The 19,564-nt window shown below is 39.7% G+C and overlaps 1 protein-coding gene across 1 annotated transcript in view; it reads left to right on the forward strand.

Moving 5' to 3' along the window:
- Positions 1-9: 9 nt before the first annotated feature.
- edc4 (enhancer of mRNA decapping 4) overlaps positions 10-19,564 on the forward strand; it is a 29,180-nt gene continuing 9,625 nt past the window's right edge. Inside the window, exons 1-26 of the mRNA XM_085164681.1 lie at positions 10-947; positions 2,548-2,707; positions 2,826-2,937; positions 3,410-3,509; positions 4,780-4,966; positions 5,172-5,319; positions 5,629-5,733; positions 5,898-6,010; positions 6,103-6,186; positions 6,315-6,410; positions 7,077-7,176; positions 7,483-7,663; positions 7,806-7,872; positions 8,768-8,859; positions 9,106-9,290; positions 10,392-10,471; positions 10,849-10,978; positions 11,067-11,362; positions 12,280-12,510; positions 12,732-12,833; positions 13,062-13,205; positions 15,770-15,806; positions 16,035-16,182; positions 16,429-16,584; positions 18,055-18,170; positions 18,299-18,464. Coding sequence (XP_085020807.1) covers positions 860-947; positions 2,548-2,707; positions 2,826-2,937; positions 3,410-3,509; positions 4,780-4,966; positions 5,172-5,319; positions 5,629-5,733; positions 5,898-6,010; positions 6,103-6,186; positions 6,315-6,410; positions 7,077-7,176; positions 7,483-7,663; positions 7,806-7,872; positions 8,768-8,859; positions 9,106-9,290; positions 10,392-10,471; positions 10,849-10,978; positions 11,067-11,362; positions 12,280-12,510; positions 12,732-12,833; positions 13,062-13,205; positions 15,770-15,806; positions 16,035-16,182; positions 16,429-16,584; positions 18,055-18,170; positions 18,299-18,464 — 3,424 coding nt within the window. The 5' untranslated portion in view covers positions 10-859. The remainder of the gene's footprint in view (positions 948-2,547; positions 2,708-2,825; positions 2,938-3,409; positions 3,510-4,779; positions 4,967-5,171; positions 5,320-5,628; positions 5,734-5,897; positions 6,011-6,102; positions 6,187-6,314; positions 6,411-7,076; positions 7,177-7,482; positions 7,664-7,805; positions 7,873-8,767; positions 8,860-9,105; positions 9,291-10,391; positions 10,472-10,848; positions 10,979-11,066; positions 11,363-12,279; positions 12,511-12,731; positions 12,834-13,061; positions 13,206-15,769; positions 15,807-16,034; positions 16,183-16,428; positions 16,585-18,054; positions 18,171-18,298; positions 18,465-19,564) is intronic.

Here is a 19,564-nt window from a genome sequence, read left to right on the forward strand (position 1 = left end):
AGAAGATCAGCTAGATGCTCAGTGTCCATCATTTTATGACTTTGTTTTTAAAAGGGGACCATGTAGTTTCAGTGTAAATTCACATTTCAAACCATGTATTTAAAGTCTGCACTGTCTAAATGACGGTATGTTTTTACTACCAAGAAATAACCAATTAACCAAACTAGCAAAATTCAGTTAAATTTGGAATGATGTTTAAAAACAACACTAGGAATTGTAAAAACGAATTTAGCACGATCCTGGTTGGTTTTAAGACCAGCCCAACGAAATTATAGATATAATTTGAAATTATCGGTCATCTGAGGAAATGTCTTATTGTGAGATTATGATGTTTAGTACACCCTGAGTTAAAGAGCTTGATTCTGTAACACCAGAGAGCCTCAGTGAGAAACCCTCTTTCAGTCATTCTCACAATGTCATGCATATATGTATTGCTCATTTTGACATTTAGGGACCATAAAGGTTTTATTAGCTGCCGCCTGCTGGTCTGATACGATCAAAAGCGTGATGTCACAACACAAAACCAAACCAAAAACAGCTGCTAAAAGGAGACATTATGTACGACGCCGTTGATAAAACTAACAAAAAATAAATACAAAAATTTCATAAGGACAATAATAATAATTCAACTCAAATATCTAACAAAGTTAGTGACTGGTGTCTTCTCGTGGAAAAAATGAACGTCAGTAGCGTTCGAGGTGGGAACCATTGACCTGACACAATGACAAGTCGGAATCCATTGCGCGGACGAAACGGAAGTTTAGACGGTTGCTCGGGGTGAACAGTGACAGCAGCATCGCAGGAAACAAAATTTCATCCTTTCCCCCTGAACAAACTCGAGCTCCCCTTTCCCTCACCCATGGCGTCCAATACTAATATAGACATCGAGGGTGCAACCCAGCATCTCCGGGACATCCTCAAGCTCGACCGCCCCGGGAACAGCACCGGTAAGTGGGGGCCGTGAGCGAAAGCGCCTGCGCTGGTTTAGGCCGCAGAAGCTAGTTGAATGCTAGTTAGCTGGCTAGCTAAATAAATAACTTAGCCAGCGTGATGTGGTGTGCCGCTTAGTTGTGTTGAAACGAAGTCAGGGTCAACTGCAGCTTTTGCGTGAAAACACAGTTTGCGTGTCACTGAATCTGTTTTAACACTAATTTCCGCGGAGCCGCGAAAGTGTATCGGGTCGTCGTAATGTTGGAGTGCTAACTGCGTCGTAAAGTATTTTATCATCCTCAGTGTTAGCTCGGTTAGGAGCTTAGCGTATGTGTGTATCTGTTTTTTGGTGTAAAAAAGCGTGTCTTAGGTAAATATTTCGTCTAGTAGAAATTAACTCTGTTGTACTTGGTGTTTTTACTCCGAAGCCATAAAAGTGGTTATACCTTTGTCCTTAATTAATGTGAGGCATTTAACTGGTGTGAACAAGCCCCCACAAACTGCGCAGAAGACTTACTTTACTAATTTGGAAACACCAATCCACGTGTGTTTGTTTGTCTCACTTGCGATGTATTACATGGCAACTTTATCATGAAGTGTGAAGAAGACATGCTGATTTTAGGAACTCAGTATCTTGCACCTGTGTTAGTCTTAATTATCTTTACGTCATAGTATTTTATGTTGGGGGTAGATATATAAATTGATTAAACTTGGTCTAATCAATTTCGTTATTTTATGTTAGGAGTAGGTGTAGAAATTGGACTCTCAGTCCAGTACACTACTTGTTGACCGTTTCGGCACACTTTGAAGTAACAACAGAATGGAAAAGTAGCATATATTACGCCTTAACGTCTCCTTACTTTGCTGCCTTTTTCATTAGTAAATGCTTATAAACCGTGGAGAATCAGAAGTATTAAATACATAACATACTACGACCTGAATTCTTTGTTTGTTGTCTAAAACTTTAGGCTCTGTTTCCCAGGGATACTTTAAATCCAGTCCTAGATTAAAAAATTCTTTTGGTTTAGCTTTTCTTTACTAAGACTCAGTTTAATCTACATGTGGAAAGTTTTGTCTGCTTTAGGCTTTGTATGATGTCAGTAGGAATGGATATTTTTAATATGGTAATCTCAGACACACATGTCTTGTTGTGAGCACCCCATTTGCCTGCTGTTAATGCTTCTGTTTGAGAGGAGCTGCCAATCATAAGAACATTGACTTCAAATGAGGGGAAGGTTTCTTAAACAGACTTTTTCTCAGACAAATAAAGTGAGGGTCTGCATCAAGGCTCTGTATAAGATAAATAAGCATAATTTTAGAGTGCCTAGAGTCCTCAGAAAAATATGTTCTGGAAACGAGCATAATAGATTGCCATTGAAAATATATGTTAAAAAAAATATTGTCCTACACTTTGTAATGAATATTGTGTGTATCACTATGAGACTGCATGTGACTCATTGTTTTGTTGTAAAGTCTAAAATCACTGTACAATTGTGCATCAGTGACATGATTGTGTCAGACTCTGAGATGAGTCAAAAGTAAGCTGGTAAGGAAGCCCCAGAACAAACACAAGCTCTTTGCAGCTGCTGGATCTCCTACTTTCATTGTCTTTCTCAGATGGAAATTTAAGTGAAAGTGGTAGAAAGCCATCTTTTAATGGAGAGCTGAATGGGTTATTGGGAACAGGCCTTCTGGGGAGCACTGACCGGTCAACTATGTCAGAATCGACAAGACCCATCTCCACAGATCTCAGCAGTGCTCAGGAGAGTCAGATAATGTGAGTTTCTCATTTAACCTGCTTAGTGGTGTCATATTTATAAGGACTTTTAATTTTTTTTGTTTGTTTGTTTGTTTTGTTTTATTTTTTTAACTGAATCAATGTGCTGCAATTTCAGCTGCCTTTCTGGTGATGATGGCTCTACCTGTATTCCAATTACTTCTAACAATGTGGAGATTGTGGCAAGCCAAGACTCTAGCATCAACAGCAAGGCTCGAGGCAGCAACAAGGTAAGAAACCAAATCATCAGCTACAACCTTGCAGCTCTGGTGAAGAGAACAAATTAGAAATTTGGAGACAGTCAGTCCTTCTGACTGTGGCTGTTATTTTTATCTGAGCCTGTATTTGTGATGACTCAACATGGTGTTTTGTTTTTTTTCTTTTTTTACAAGTGATAAGCTACAATATTTATCTAAAGACATCTGAACTAATTTTTATGAGCACTATAATCTCCTATTCTCTTTTTATAACATTTCATGAAATGTCATATCATTATCAAATGATATGGTTTTCATATCATTTGAGAAAATGATATGATTGAAAATGGAATTGTACAGTTATAAAAACACAGATCATCTAAAGCATCATTTAGACTTTCTTCAGCTTTTGAGGTTCTTTGCCTTGTCAGTTTTTTAATTCCTTATTAACGTTGTTCAGAGGTTACTCATCTGTTTTCAATGGGTTTTTTTGTGATTCTTTCAGGTGAAGATTCAGCCTGTTGCTAAGTACGACTGGGAGCACAAGTATTATTACGGCAGACTGATAGCTGTGTCCAATGCCTTCCTAGCCTACGCCATCAGAGGTACAGTGTTTTTGAGTGGCTTCAGCTCCTAAAAGTTAATCATCATAATCATCTTTAAACTTAAGAGAGGAATAATAATCCAACACGAGCTTCTACCACAGACATTTAGGATATAACATTATTGTATGTGGCTTTAGAATACAGTCCCAATTTAAAGCACTGTATGCACAGTCTCTCCCCCCCCCAAAAAAAAAAACAACAACAAAAAAACAAAAAAAAACATATATATTACACACACACACACAGGTTTCTTCTTTGTTCCAGGTTGCAGAGCTTTTAATTTAGTATCCAAGCTCATTTTGAAGCAATGAATCCCAAAGTTGCTCTTTGATTGGATTTATTGAAGCGCTCTGTGAAGTCTTCACAAGATATTCTTTGGTTGGAGGTTGAACATTTCTAGTGATTTCTTTATAAGTTTGCATTCAAAATCCTTCTGTATACTTCAGACTGTACTTCAGACAGAATATCAAACTTTACTTTCAGAGCAATCCGATATTCTGTGTGGTTTGACTGAACAGACCTTCTACCTTTATTCCTATGAAGGCGTAAAGGTGTACTATGAAGGAGTATGCACTCGAAATCTCCAAAAATCCTTCTGTGCATGTTCATTTTAAAATTTAATTTTAGCTGCCAAATTGTTTGTCCTTATAAATGGTTTCCTCAGCATCAGTCTTCCCTGTACCCACACTTCTTGACAGTGATCTGGTTGTGGTCTGGTTAAAGTAATTGATCTCTGTTGCTGATCCCCGATGTTGTTTCTTGCATGTTTTTCTTTTTGCTTTCCAATCTACTCTTGGTTTTTCTGGGAGTGGTGTGCACACACAATTTAGAAATTTTTCACAGCATAAAGACTGAAGATGGATTTTTTTTCCCCCTCCCTGGTCTGACAGATCTAAGGATGTCCTTTGCTGTGCAAAAAAAACAATTCTTGTCCTTTTCTGTATCATTTTTTTTAAAAAGAAATTTTGTTTTAGCTAATCAGCTCTTTGATAATTCATGTTGCTACATAAATGCAGTTACGTTCTGTAAGTGCATAATGGGAAACTATGAATGGTCTGATCTCAAGGCTCAGTTGACATGTTCAGTTTCATATGTTCCACCAGAATTAATATGCATTGTAGTCCAAGGGCTGAAAATGTTGCTCATACTACTTATTAAACTTTTATTTATACTATGGTTGTTTACAACATTGTTCAATGGATTTGCTGTGTATTCAATGCTGTAATAACAAAGGCTCCTTGGTTTATCTTTGGGCATTTTTTCCCCTCAGGAGCCAACAACCATGCTATGGTTCGTGTCCTCAGTTTGGAGTTTGGTGAGCGTTCCTTACTGAAGGGATTCACCGGGGCCGTCACAGATCTGGCTTTCGCCCACCTTGATTCATCTCTGTTAGGTTGTGTAGATGAAGCGGGCAACCTGATGGTCTGGCAGCTCACCTACACTGCCAACAAGATACTGTATCCTGAATGTAGGAGAAACTGAACGCGTGTGTGTGGATACTGCCAATGAAGGCTGTATCTTCACTACTTAGTTACCTCTGTTTGCTTCTAAACCAGCAAGTTAAAGATTACACTGATCTTCACCTCTGCTTTTGTCACAGTTACAGAAGGAATTCCAAAACTATTCTTGTCTCCCATTTTCCTTAACCCATGTTTTATATAGAGATCAGATAGTAGTTCATATCCGACGGCCAGAAAACACTCCACTGAATTCCCATCGTCGCCTCATCTGGTGTCCATTCATCCAGGATGACAATGAGGAGAACCAGGATGATGCCAGTCAAACTTTGGCTCTTCTACATGAAGACAGGGTATAAATGTTTGACACAGATATGTTTGTCTGAGCTGGATGAAAAGCCAATGAAATTTGAAATAGAATAAAACTTTGAGTACTTAGTTGTCTACACTAGGACATTGTTATAAATTTGATAAATATATATAGATTTACATACATTAAAAAGTAGTGTGATGTTGCCCACAGAGGAATAACGATGTCGTTGTTCATTCACTGATTTTTAGCTGACAGAGCAATACAATCCTGTGTCTCAGCTAAAACACAAAACACTTGCAGTAAAAGCAGAAATGTTTCATCTCTAATTTTACTGTTTCCCCTTTTCTAGGCTGAGGTATGGGATCTGGAGGCCTTGAGAGCCAACAACAGCAGCTGGCCTGTTGATGCCACAGACGTAAAGGAGGGCCTCATCGCAGTCAAGGGGCATACCCAGGTGGGACTTCATTTTCATATGAAAAACTTTGAAATAAACATGACACATTTCATTGTCTTGGTTTGTACAACAAAATGTCTGTAACTAATGTACTTAAGGTCTCACATTTCCTGAGAATTGTTGCATTATTGACTATGAACATTGTTTAATTTTGCTTTGTCCAGAGAGTCAGCGAAGGCGCACTCTCTCCAGATGGAACCGTGTTAGCCACAGCCAGCCATGATGGATACATCAAGTTCTGGCAGATATACATAGAAGGCGGGCAAGACAAACCCAGGTAAGCAAACCAATTAATTAATTCTTAAATGGTTTACAACTTTTTTCCCACTTCTGCCCTTTATTCACTTTTGCATTTTTCCTTAAAAATAGATGTCTTCATGAATTGCGGCCTCATGGAGGACGTCCTCTCTCCTGTCTTCTTTTCTGTGACAACCACAAGAGGCAGGATCCCGAGTGAGTCTGCACACACAAACTCAAAGTGCAAATTTATCACAGGCTGTCCTAGTGGGTTTTTATTCAAGTGCATCTCTCTCTTTCTTCTTCTCATTGCCAATTCTGTCCCCTTTTACTTTTCATTACAGGGTTCCTTTCTGGCGATTTCTGATAACTGGAGCTGACCAAAACCAGGAGTTGAAGATGTGGTGCACTGTTTCCTGGACCTGTTTACAAACCATCAGGTGTCTATTATTTGAAATATTTTTTTTAGTGTTGCCAGCATTAATTTTGTTAAAATGATGTTAATGTTAGCTCGTTAACGCACGGTTAGTGCCGTGCAGCCCCTTGCACGGGGGGAGCCGCATTAACTCATTAACGGAGATTTGCCGCGTTAATGCAGTCATGGCGTTAACGTCATTATAACAAAATTAACGCTGAAAGCACTAATTAGTTTTTAGTAATTTTATATTTTTCTCAACCGTTATTATAAATGTAGCATGGGATGGCAGAAGGCATGTATAAGAATAGTTAGTAAATGTAACATGAACAACTGTGAGTTCTTTTTTTTTTTCCTGCTTGCACCCTCAGTACCTCAGCACACCTCCAGTACACCTTAAAGAAATCAGGACATGGTCAAAAAAAAGCTCACGTCTTAAGGGAAACATTATTCCAAACCAGTAACTGGCTGGTTGGCCTTGGTGTACAAACCTGGTCTAACAGTAATGCTCTGTAAAAGCAAAAAAATGTCTGCCAGGAAGGCCCACAAAAAGGGTTTTTACTAGTCCCAAAGTAAAATTATTCTCGTACTGAAGACATTTGATGATGACTGTTGTTGATATTTTAGCTGAAACCATTTGTTTAAGGACAACATACAAAGATACTAATTTCACAGTACTTTTCTCTTAAAGGTTCTCCCCTGATCCATTAAACTCATCGACTCTGCCAAGCCTCAAGGCCAGCCTGGACCTCTCTGCTGAGTATCTGATCCTCACTGATGTGCAAAGGAAGGTTAGCACAAATGTTTTAAAATAGGTTTTAAGCAAGTAATCATTGTGAGAAATCATATTGTGCAACCCCCCTTTTAAAGTGCTCACTTTTCTATTACTTTGTGTAAATTAATTGGCACGCTTCATCAATACAAAAGATACAAATCCTGAATTAACTACCTTTCTAGACACACTGATCAAAGACCACGCATCAAGTGTACAAGGAAACCTGCTCTGTTTGTGAAAGTCCCTGAACAATGCCACTTTCTTGGCTACCTATGTTACCACTTCCTCCTAAGCTTAGTTTCATTCTTGGCTGATGTTGCAGGTTTTATATGTGATGGAGCTGCGACAGGACTTGGAGAAAGGAAAGGCAAATTTCACAGCTGTGTCAGAGTTCCTGCTGACCCACCCCGTGCTCAGCTTTGGGGTACGTGATGTTACCCAGTGTCGATTGCGGCACACTGAGGTCCTTCCTGCAGAGGAGGAGAGTGAAAGCATGACAACAGGTACATAGACACATGCATGTGCATAGACATGTGCACACACACATTGGAATTGTTTTTTTTGCTTTAAGCCATCTTCAAAGTTGAAATTAAATATGTTTGTTCCTCATTAATGCCACATGTTTTTCATGTGTATCTTTTCCAGAGGGCACTCAAGGACCCACAGAGTCCAAATCTGGAATCCAGATTAAACTCTACTGTGTCCACACCAAGTGAGTTTTCTTCTTTTCTTCCTTTTTTTTGTGAAAAGTGTTAAGATTGTGTCACTTTAACTTAACGCTTTAACAGTTTCCAAAGGACATCTTGGTTTACAGGCAGTCAGTGATGATGCACACATTTAACATATTCATAATTCTGCTGTCAGCCAAGTTTATTGGATTTCTTCTGTAAAGGAGCCTTTCATCCAGTCAGCAAGCTCCGTATACTTCCATGGAATTGCTTGCAGATGTGCACACTTATTGTGTACTTGGTGACTAGTGTCAGTCTCTTGTGTTGGAGCTGACATTTTTTTCCAACACTGGGTGGGTGCTGTGGAAAAATCTACTGTACAGGAAAGCTTCTGTAGAAGGACAGGACATATAGCGTGTAATTGTTCTTTGTTAAAACAGTGGTGTACACCAGCGGTCCCCAACCTTTTTTGCGCCACGGACCAGTTTATGCCCGACAATATTTTCATGGACGGCCTTTAAGGTGTCGCGGATAAATACAACAAAATAAAACTAGTACTGGTACCGAAAAAAAGAAAATTTATTCATAACACACGTGAAAAGACCAAGGAAAAGCGAGTAAACGATAACAAAATAACGCTGAAAACCGATAAAAACCCTGAAAACTATATATTTCACACCTGAGCCTCAACTCTCGCGGCCCGGTACTGGTCCGAGGCCCGGGTGTTGGGGACCGCTGCTGTACACCACGTCTCTCTGTACCCATGCACCCTCTGAAAGCAGTCAACCCAGACAAAAGACTGACAAGTGTGCTATTTTCTATTTGGAGTAAAGATACTATAGTCGTCAATGCAGAGGCAGCTTGCTGCTTGTTTTACACATGGCAGATCAGTAATTATTATTAATTTTGTTTAATGTCTCTACATTTATATGTTTGCAGGAGTTTGCAGGATGTTCAGATTTGGTTTCAGCCCAATGCAGGTTCCAACTCTGCGGCCTTCCTTCCTCATTCAGATTCTCAGGATGGTCTGGGTAAGATAGCAGTTTCTTTAACTGACAGGATTTAGTATTTATGCTGAGAAGGACGAATTCAATGAAAATAAGGCAACTTGTATGATTACTCCACATTTGGTCCACCTCTAGTCTTCTCTCATAAATAATTTACTTTAGTTTTGAAATCAAATTTATTTATATCTGCTTATACATCATTTAAAAATTATTTATTTTAGATCACATTCTGCCACAAAATGGAAGTAATTTTACTTTTTATGTCTCCAGCTGGGTTTTCAGACCATCTCACTGATCAAAGCTCTGACAAGGATTCAGGAAGTGGCTCACAGACTGATCTAAGAAAGATCCCATCACTTCCTGCTCCCTCAGACTTCCTGTCAAATTCGGGCACCGGCAGCGGAGTGATGCCCAAGCTGATGACTCCTGATGCCTTCATGACACCGAGCACTTCAGTATGAACTTATCCTTTCAAAGTTTTCAAACCTTTTCCATTCTTTTTACCTCATCTAACTAGACCTAATACTCCACAAGATACAAAAAATGTTTATTTAAGTATTACATTTGCAAAAGTAGTATTGCAAATTAATACCTTTCAATTCATTTTTATGAAGTGAAATGTATTAAAACCTTTCACTTCATAATTGATTAAAGCACCTTTGGCAGCAATGACAACAGCAAATCTTCTTGGGTCTTTGCCCTGACACACTTTTGTTCTCAACCACACAGCTTGGTTCTGTGAGCTATAAGTTTTAAACTCATAGGTGTTGAATGTAGTTAGGTACCAGTGGGTTCCAGTCAGTTTGAGGAACCATCTCAAAGACAATTGATAAACATCTTTGGGCATTGGATATTAATTGCAAGTTTTGTAATATAGATTAGTTATGTTAAATTGTATTAAAAAAGCTTGTATTTGTTCATTCTTTATAAATATTCTGTGTAGATTTATGAGAAGAAAATTGATGAGTCTAAAAAAATTCTGAAGTTTACAGAACGACCAAAACCGTTACAGCTTCAGCAAATGAACACCATGTGTCTTCTTTTGATTTGTGACACAGTGAATAGCACCTTCGCCCACATATTGGTCTATAGCAGGCAACAGCACTCAACACCCTGTTAATACACACTAGTGCAAACTAAATAGGACTAGTTATGCACTGAAAGAAAAGCTGATAACATACAAAAGGACAAATTGTTCCTTATTAGCTCTTTGCTTTTATGGATGCTCTGGTTTTCTTCCATAGTCTCAAGATATGCATGTTGGTGAGTCCAAATTAGCTGTAGGTTTGAATGTTACACTGTGTTAGCCCCTTGATGGACCAGTTACCCAGTCAAGGGACACCCCTCCACCGTCTCCCAGCCTTCCACAGTCCCAGTTGAATAAAGTCAATAAAATATTGGATAAATATAATCATTGCGAACAGGGTTGAGATGTGAGACACCCCACTTATCTGCGATGTGCTTCAGTTTAACCGATTTATAAACACTGAACAGTGATTATCCAAACCTTCTATCATATTTGCTGCCTGAAGATCATCTTTTTGTCATCCTTTCAGGTACCAGCATCTCCGGGGAGCAGTGCCAGCAGTCTGACCATTGTGACAGCTCTAAGCAGCAACTCTGACTCAACGAACAGGTATGGAATTAAGAATATATTCTATATATTCATTTGAAAACTGAAAATTTTAGTATATGAAAGTGTGAAGATGATATCACAAATGATATTTTATCATCTGTGTCCTTATAACATGCAGTTTGGGTTGGTGAATGCTGTTCTTACAGATTATGTTTACCAGGATGTGGGGTTTTTAGATTTGTACTTATTTCAAATAAGCCAGGGATGAAGACAAATGATTTTGGGTTGTTTTTCCTCAATCTCCAGTTGTTAATTATAAAAATAAGCCCCTGTTATCTTTTGTTTACTTTAAAGACTCCATTTATCTCTAACAACTGAATACAAATAATTCCCCACTGTTTTGGTTACATTTGGGAATATGTATGCTTGTTTTTCAGAGCTATGGAGGATGCAAGTCAGAGTCCTAACAGGGCTGACAACAGCAGTACTGGGCTGGCACTCTCTGCCTCCACCAGCAGCCCAAGAGCTGCTTCCACTGTGCTACTGCCCGGACTCGAGAGTCTGCAGGTATGATCTAAACCACTCTCCTTCTTCAACCAACCTTCCTTCTTCATGACATGACTTATTTTAATAAACTCTTATTCTTCATATCCAGGCTTTGGCAACCCCTAGTAGTCCTCTGGTACTCGACAGCTCTCAGGTTCTAGATCCTCCACTCCTGCCACCTTTGGCATCTCCAACTAGAGCCCGCTCCCCTGACGTCATCTCCTCAGCATCCACAGCCATGTCCCAGGACATGCCAGAGATCGCCTCTCAGACCCTGCAGCTTCAGCGTGGACTAGTGTCCAGCTTGGATCCCTTACCTCTTTCTGCCCTCCAGACAGACAGCATGGCCTCTGCCGCCTCTGCACTGCACTTGTTAACCTCACCGCGCTCAGCCAACAACAGCGGGTATGTAAATTAAAAAGCGATTAGGAGTATTAAAAAGCATGCAGAAATTATAGTGTTGAGATTTTATGATCCACTTAAACTAAAGTTTGACACTTTTATGTTTACTACTCCATTTGATTAGGGTAGTAGCATATTATGTAAAACCATCTTCCTCACCGTTTTTGAGCACAGGGTGTGAGAAAAGACAATCTCCTTGTATATTTTCTTTTCCACATGAATCCTACAATTTCTCTCAATGAGCCACTCATGTTTGCAGCCATTTGTGACATCAAATTCAGATATAAGCAGCCCCCGACCAGTTCTATTTCCTCACTAGGGCCGCTCCCTGCAGCAGATGCTAAATGTTCTGTCGTTGGCTGCAGGGGGATGTTTCTGCACTGCCTGCATCTGTGCAACCCTGCTTTTATTTTTTAATGGCATTTATTATACTACAAGAAATGTTTTAGTTAGGGCATTGATTGGCTACTGTGCGTAATGTTAGATTAGCTTTGGTTATATGTCAGTGGAGTCAGAGCTGTGTGGATGTCGTAATGCTACAGAGACAAAAAGTTGTGGAAACATTTAAAACTATTTTGAATCCACTTAAGTGTTATCATTTGTGCAACGCAACCTCAGCTCTTTCTTTTTGTTTCAATGGTAATAATGTCAAAGTTAAAATCACTGTGCAAGCGATATGGTAAATGCTAATGTGTTTGTAATGTGAAAACATTGTACATGTCACCAGTTTGACAGCTTGCTTATTCCATAACCATAACCTTACATAACCATAATTACTGTTGATTCTGATTCTGCAGTTTCATTTCACTTTCTTGTTTTAATGTATGTACGTTTGTGTTGTCTTTATATTTACTTTATTTTATTTTCCCAGTCCAGAAATGCTCTCTAAATTACATAAGCCAATATATATTTTGTTACAGCTTGTTGGCCCTTGAACTTGGAGGTGCAGAAGGGCCTGTGGGTGGGGCAGCAGAGTCTGAGTCCAGACTGAGTCACACACCATCTCTGCTTGAGAATGCGCTATCACAGGAAAATCCTGTGATAGGAGGAGGGTCCTCAGATGGCAACGTTAGCCACACACCTTGGCCAGCTGCCCCAGATATCACCAGAGAAACCAGGAACAGTCTCAGGGACAACGGACTTGTTGACTGGTGTGTAATCTAACATATAAATACTTGAACCCCCATCCTGTGTGAAACATTTCACAAGCCTCTGTGTATAAAACATTCAGCTGGTTTTTGTTCAGGTAGTTTCACGTACACATCAGGTTGTCATGCTATGTTGCAATGAAAACGGCATTGTGAAGATTTTTATTTATTTATTTATTTTTTAATTTAAGTATTGGTGTGTTTGTCTCATATGCCTGCTGCAGTTCAAGAGAGGAGTCACAGGACAGACACTTGAGCTCACCTTACCATCGACGCTCATATCACCTGCCACAGAATGACAGTCAGGACGCTGGAGCCGAGCAGAGGTAACGTACATTAACCCACCATCTATTTGTTTATGCAAATGAAACAGGCAATAGAATGGACTTTATCGTGAGCAACAAACTCATGATAAAGAGCTGCACATTCAAGGTGCAGCAATGGTTTGATTTTATTGACTTTTTTTCAGCTGATTCCACATGTGGTCTAAACTCTGCTTTAGAGGCTACCGCAGCTGACTTACTGTCTACATTTCTGTGTTGTGTGTGACTCAGTGACCCTGATGATGAGGTGGCAAGTCTGGCGTCATCCTCTGGAAACTGTGGTTCTCGATCTTCACATAGACTACCGGTGAATGATTGGAAAACCTCACCACGAGGATCGCCAAAGCCAAAGAGAAAGATCAAGAAAGACGACAGGTTTGTTTATACTTTGAGCATCAAGATGTTGCTGTTTTCAGAAACTAATAAAAAGGACGACAGCGAAGAGAACCCTTAGATTAGTAAGTAATTAGATGGCGCCTCTGCAAACTATCTTCCTTTTCGATCATAGTTTGGTGAAATTAAAACACTTCACTTTGTTTGACCTTCATGAGGTATATATGGAAATAGGAAATGGCTCAATCGTCCCAGCATCAAATCAGAGGACTAATGGGTTTAGTCTCACTATGAACACCTTTCACACATCTGTAGTCAGCTAATGGCTTTAACAGAATCATCAGTTTGGAAGCATTAATCTAAAAATAATCTCCATATATCTTAAAATCCGTACAGATTCAGAGCACAGATCAACAGGGTTTAAAGCTAAATTTCACACGCACACATACAGTGGGGCAAAAAAGTATTTAGTCAGCCACCGATTGTGCAAGTTCCCCCACTTAAAATGATGACAGAGGTCAGTAATTTGCACCAGAGGTACACTTCAACTGTGAGAGACAGAATGTGAAAAAAAAATCCATGAATTCACATGGTAGGATTTGTAAAGAATTTATTCGTAAATCAGGGTGGAAAATAAGTATTTGGTCACCTCAAACAAGGAAAATCCCTGGCTCTCACAGACCTGTAACGTCTTCTGTAAGAAGCTTTTCTGTCCCCCACTCGTTACCTGTATGAATGGCACCTGTTTGACCTCATCATCTGTATAAAAGACACCTGTCCACAGCCTCAACCAGTCAGACTCCAAACTCCGCCATGGCCAAGACCAAAGAGCTTTCGAAGGACACCAGGAAAAGAATTGTAGACCTGCACCAGACTGGAAAGAGTGAATCTACAATAGGCAAGCAGCTTGGTGTGAAAAAATCAACTGTGGGAGCAATCATCAGAAAATGGAAGACATACAAGACCACTGATAATCTCCCTCGATCTGGGGCTCCACGCAAGATCTCATCCCGTGGGGTCAAAATGATCATGAGAACGGTGAGCAAAGATCCCAGAACCACACGGGGGGACCTGGTGAATGACCTGCAGAGAGCTGGGACCAAAGTAACAAAGGTCACCATCAGTAACACACTACAACGGCAGGGAATCAAATCCCGCAGTGCCAGACGTGTTCCGCTGCTGAAGCCAGTGCATGTCCAGGCCCGTCTGAAGTTTGCCAGAGAGCACATGGATGATACAGCAGAGGATTGGGAGAATGTCATGTGGTCAGATGAAACCAAAGTAGAACTTTTTGGTATAAACTCAACTCGTCGTGTTTGGAGGAAGAAGAATACTGAGTTGCATCCCAAGAACACCATACCTACTGTGAAGCATGGGGGTGGAAACATCATGCTATGGGGCTGTTTTTCTGCCAAGGGGACAGGACGACTGATCCGTGTTAAGGACAGAATGAATGGGGCCAAGTATCGTGAGATTTTGAGCCAAAACCTCCTTCCATCAGTGAGAACTTTGAAGATGAAACGAGGCTGGGTCTTCCAACATGACAATGATCCAAAACACACCGCCCGGGCAACAAAGGAGTGGCTCCGTAAGAAGCATTTGAAAGTCCTGGAGTGGCCTAGCCAGTCTCCAGACCTCAACCCCATAGAAAATCTGTGGCGGGAGTTGAAAGTCCGTGTTGCTCGGCGACAGCCCCAAAACATCACTGCTCTTGAGAAGATCTGCATGGAGGAATGGGCCAAAATACCAGCTACTGTGTGTGCAAACCTGGTAAAGACCTATAGTAAACGTTTGACCTCTGTTATTGCCAACAAAGGTTATGTTACAAAGTATTGAGTTGTATTTTTGTTATTGACCAAATACTTATTTTCCACCCTGATTTACGAATAAATTCTTTACAAATCCTACCATGTGAATTCATGGATTTTTTTTTCACATTCTGTCTCTCACAGTTGAAGTGTACCTCTGGTGCAAATTACTGACCTCTGTCATCATTTTAAGTGGGGGAACTTGCACAATTGGTGGCTGACTAAATACTTTTTTGCCCCACTGTATTTACATCTGCGTCACATATGTCACAGGAGAGCCAGAAAATTTTTGAATACAGTTTATCTAACTCCCTCACTTAAGTAAACATAGTAAGATTCAGTGGACAACTAAAATTTGTAGACATGATCTTGTAGTCTGTGTATTCCCTTTTTTATCCCAGAAGCTATTAAAGCTGTTACTGTTAATTGATTTATGACTTACATTCATTTTGGGGTTTTGGTAGGGATGTTTTCATAGATCAGCACATTTCTTTAGGCCACACTTTTTAGTGAGGGGCTCAAATGCTGAATTAGTAAACCAGAGCCAGTCAAAATGTGGTATGGGGGACAACAGATCAAACTTTTGGCAGCTACACGTCACGTCCGTTTGTGTAGCATTATTGCATTATTAGCATTATTGCATTTGATTTAAGCCAAATATTATTTTATAATAAAGTTCTTAAAAGGAATAAACGTCAGAAAATAATTAGTTTAGGTAAATGAAACAAATAGATTTTTATTAAGTGTGCTATAAGTAGTATCGAGTACTTAGTTAAACATTGTTTCTCGTCTTTACAGTGAGTCATCACAGTCCAGGCAAATGGATTCTGGTCAGGTAAATTCCTAAAAGAAAAATTCCCTTTTTTATGTTGGTTAGATGTGTCATGCCTTTTATGTGCAGTAAGTGCATTATTTTATTTTATTTTAAATTTTAGAGAGTTGATTGTTACTGATAATGTCTTGTAAATTATTATTATTTGATAACGTGTTGTTTGTTTCAGCAGCTCTTTGGTTTCTCATTCTTGGATTCTTTTAATTCAGCTTTTCTCCTCATCTTTAAAAGTTTAATGCAGAAGTACAGGACGAGTTGATGATGCTGTTGCGTAGCCAGCAGAGGGAGTTAACTGAACTGCGGGGACAGATTGAAACCATGCAGAGCTCCATTATGGCTCAGGTGGAACATGTCCTGACAAATCACCAGGAGCAAGAACGTATCCTTCAGTAATCTCTCACGCACTCATGATTGTTGTTTTTGGTTTTTTAAAATTATGTTTCCAAAAGAGATGTTTTGAGAAAAATTTTATACCAAAGGCTGAGTGAACAGCTGTGACTGTGCAAAGATTTAAATGTCTTTTAGCCACATCTTTGAAATCGTTATCATTACAGGATGCTTGCATTTTTAGTAATGAGCCGGCTACAATCATATTCTTGTGAGCCTTGACCTGTCTTCACCTCAGACCGCAGACTTGAGCGAGTTCTGGCAGAGAGTCAGAATCATCAGCAGCAGCTTCAGGAACAACTCAGCCAGCATCTCAGCCATGCCCTCAGCTCAGCTTTGACCAACAGAATGGACAAAGTGCTTCGGGACGAAATGAAGAAAACAGTCCCACAAAGTAAGAAAACACCAAACACACTCCCAGAGCATGATGGGTGCCATTCACTGCTAAGCATCACTGAGATTCACACATTTAAAAAGGTCACATAAAGGCAATAAATACATCAAATGTTTCCTGTTCATATGTATGGGGGAGTACTATCTCTTTGATATCTAGTAGTGATGAGGAAAAAAATTGTATTGATAACACATTTTTAAGGTGTTTCTCATGATTTTTTTTTTTTTTTTAATGTTTTTCATTTCTTTTAAATTGTACAGATGTTTACTTTTAAGTGTCAGATGTCTGTTCAAATGGGATGTTAATTATTGTTGTATACCTACAATTATGTCTGTGAAGGTTCTTGGACATCCAGGTCATTGTAGTCTAAGGAGCTTGGAAGGAAAAATCATCTGGATTTTCTGAAGATGTTTAACTTCGCATCTGAGAAGCTTCTTCAGTTGCAAGAGCAACTGGTCCATCTGGGACTCTCCACCAATTGCTCTTAGAACTGAAGAAGCTTCTCGGGTGAGAAGGGAAGCGTCTTCAAGAAATTAAAGACGTCCAGACCCTTTCCCCCTCCAACCTCCTTAGACCTACAATTGTCTCTAACAGCAACATTGAAAACCGATAACACAGTCTGAGTCAGACTAAATAGATTCACCAGGCAATCGTTAGATCAGTCACTTCTCTTTCCAGATGATGGTGGTATTGAGCCATTTTAATGTTTGTAAGTTGAGGAGCAGGAAGATCTTTATGTACTAAAACATGTCCAGTCTGCAAATGCTGCAAACTTAGTTAAACCCCTGTCCCACCCTCTGGGGACTCTTATCAAGTCTTTCTGTTATTGATATGCAAATGTTTATTGTAGGTATATTTAATAATACTTAAGGTGTTTTTTCCCGCAGTGTGTATAATCTAAGTTGCACAGATGTTGTGGTTCAGCTAACTTGTCTTGTAAGCTTAAAGTTTTAAGAAGTTGAAATTTATTTACTTTCACCTATTTTGATCTATTGGCATTTTGATCAAAGAAGAGCAAATGGTTTATGAACAGAATAGCTCGTATTTTTCCTTGCTAATAACCAAATATCATGAGGTTAACACTACAAATCACTGATGAATATAAATATGGATATAGCAGTTATTAACAAAGGCTACAATTTCTGTGAAGCTGCATTTTGTTTTGTTTTTTCCAGCTCTGACAAAAAAGCCAAGCTCTGAGTGCACACCAGGTTGTACATCAATAAATTACTGTGTTATTTAATGCTTGAGCTCATCTTGAGGCGTAAGTAATGTTAAATATAGCAAAGGCAGCTGAGGTGTGTTGGACTGAGACACAAAATTAAGCAGTCTCTTGAGAGATGTGTTCCTGCCTCGCCTCTCCTGCCCTCGTATTCGAGGATGAGATGTTCCTGTCTTTCTTTGCCTCCAGCCTCGATCACTGCCTAATTATAGAGGGGTTCCTGCTAATCTGTCTTTTTCCCTCTCTAGCAATCTCTAAGACTTTGGAGCCAGTGACAGGCCAGCTGAACAACACAATTGCTGCTAAACTGACCGCTGTGGAGGTCACCCTGAAGGACAATGTTGGCAAAGTGGTGAAATCGAAGGTAGGTGACTGCCTTACTTTACCACTTGTCTGTATTTTTTTCCTCACTGCTGTGCAGGATGGGCCTTTTAGGATTATTCACTGTGTATTTTCTACATCAACCTATTCTCCCTGCCTCTTGTTCACCAGAACACAACGGATGCGATTGGTCGAGCAGCAGCAGAGGCGATGCAGGGCCCCATCCAGGCAGCATATAAAGATGCCTTCCAGAGCATTGTGCTTCCTGTTTTTGAAAGAGGCTGCCAGTCCATGTTTCAGCAAATCAATGACAGCTTCAAACAAGGCACACAAGAATGTAAGGAAATGAAGGACGATGATAAACTTGTACAAAACACCATACAAATATCAAGCTATGTAATGATCCACTGAAGGACTTGTTGTCTAGGTGCACTTAAACATTTATCATTAGATGTACAGTTGCTTTAAAGTTTCTGGACGCTCTCTTAAAGGCATCCCGATGGCTTACAATGGCTGATGTCCTTATTTGGATACTTAGCATTATTGCTTTCTTCACATTGAATGTTCTCAGTGTCTAGCTCTGAAATAAGGAGCTGTATGTGGAAGTCTAATTAAGTAAGTGTCTCACTGAAAGATCTCAGGGACAACTTTTGTACTGATGCCTTTACAGACCCAGCCAGTCCGCTGATGTGCTGAAAAGCAGTCTGCTTATTCTGAGATTGCGCTCACGCCCACTCTTGGAAGCTGCAACCTGATCTTTTTAAAATTTATAATGTGCATAGAGAGGCCACAGTTCCGCTCCTCTAATTTAAAATTAATCCAAGGTTTGCTTTGTAAATATTACCTGCTTTGGTGCCAAGTAGTTCTGGGGACTACCTGTTAAGTAACTGCTGTAAGGTCCCCAGGTAACTACATAACCTTCCAGCCTCCCCCCCACCAATTCATACTGCTAATAGAAACTCTTAAGTGATTTCATAGCTCACCAGTGGCTAGTTAACTCAGTAAGAAAAGAAAATGCTGTACTTCACTGTTCACTTGAATTCGCACATGGTTTTCCTCCATTTAAAGCTAATATTAATAAATATGTTTCCCAAATGTTAACATCTCTACCTATCCCGAGAAAGTATACCTACTCCATACCAGAAAGAGACTTCTGAGAACTACAAGTGGAAAAAAAAGTGGGTCTTCCTCAAATAGTTGCCAGGCTGTCGTAACTGTGAAAGTGGCAATTGACGCGCTTTTTTGTGATTGCTGCACTAACATCTGCACTGCTGTGTTATCTGCCTTCAGCAGTGTTTTAATGCCCAAATGTTACTCGTTTAAAATGGTGCAATAACATCAAATGTATAATAATTATTGATACATAATGCTGTAATCCTCCCGCACTAGTCATTCTAGCAGTCACATGTAGGTTGACATCTGCACACAACACTTGCA

Source organism: Neolamprologus multifasciatus, chromosome 7, assembly GCF_963576455.1.
Source record: "Neolamprologus multifasciatus chromosome 7, fNeoMul1.2, whole genome shotgun sequence".
Classification (NCBI taxonomy): Eukaryota; Metazoa; Chordata; class Actinopteri; order Cichliformes; family Cichlidae; genus Neolamprologus; species Neolamprologus multifasciatus.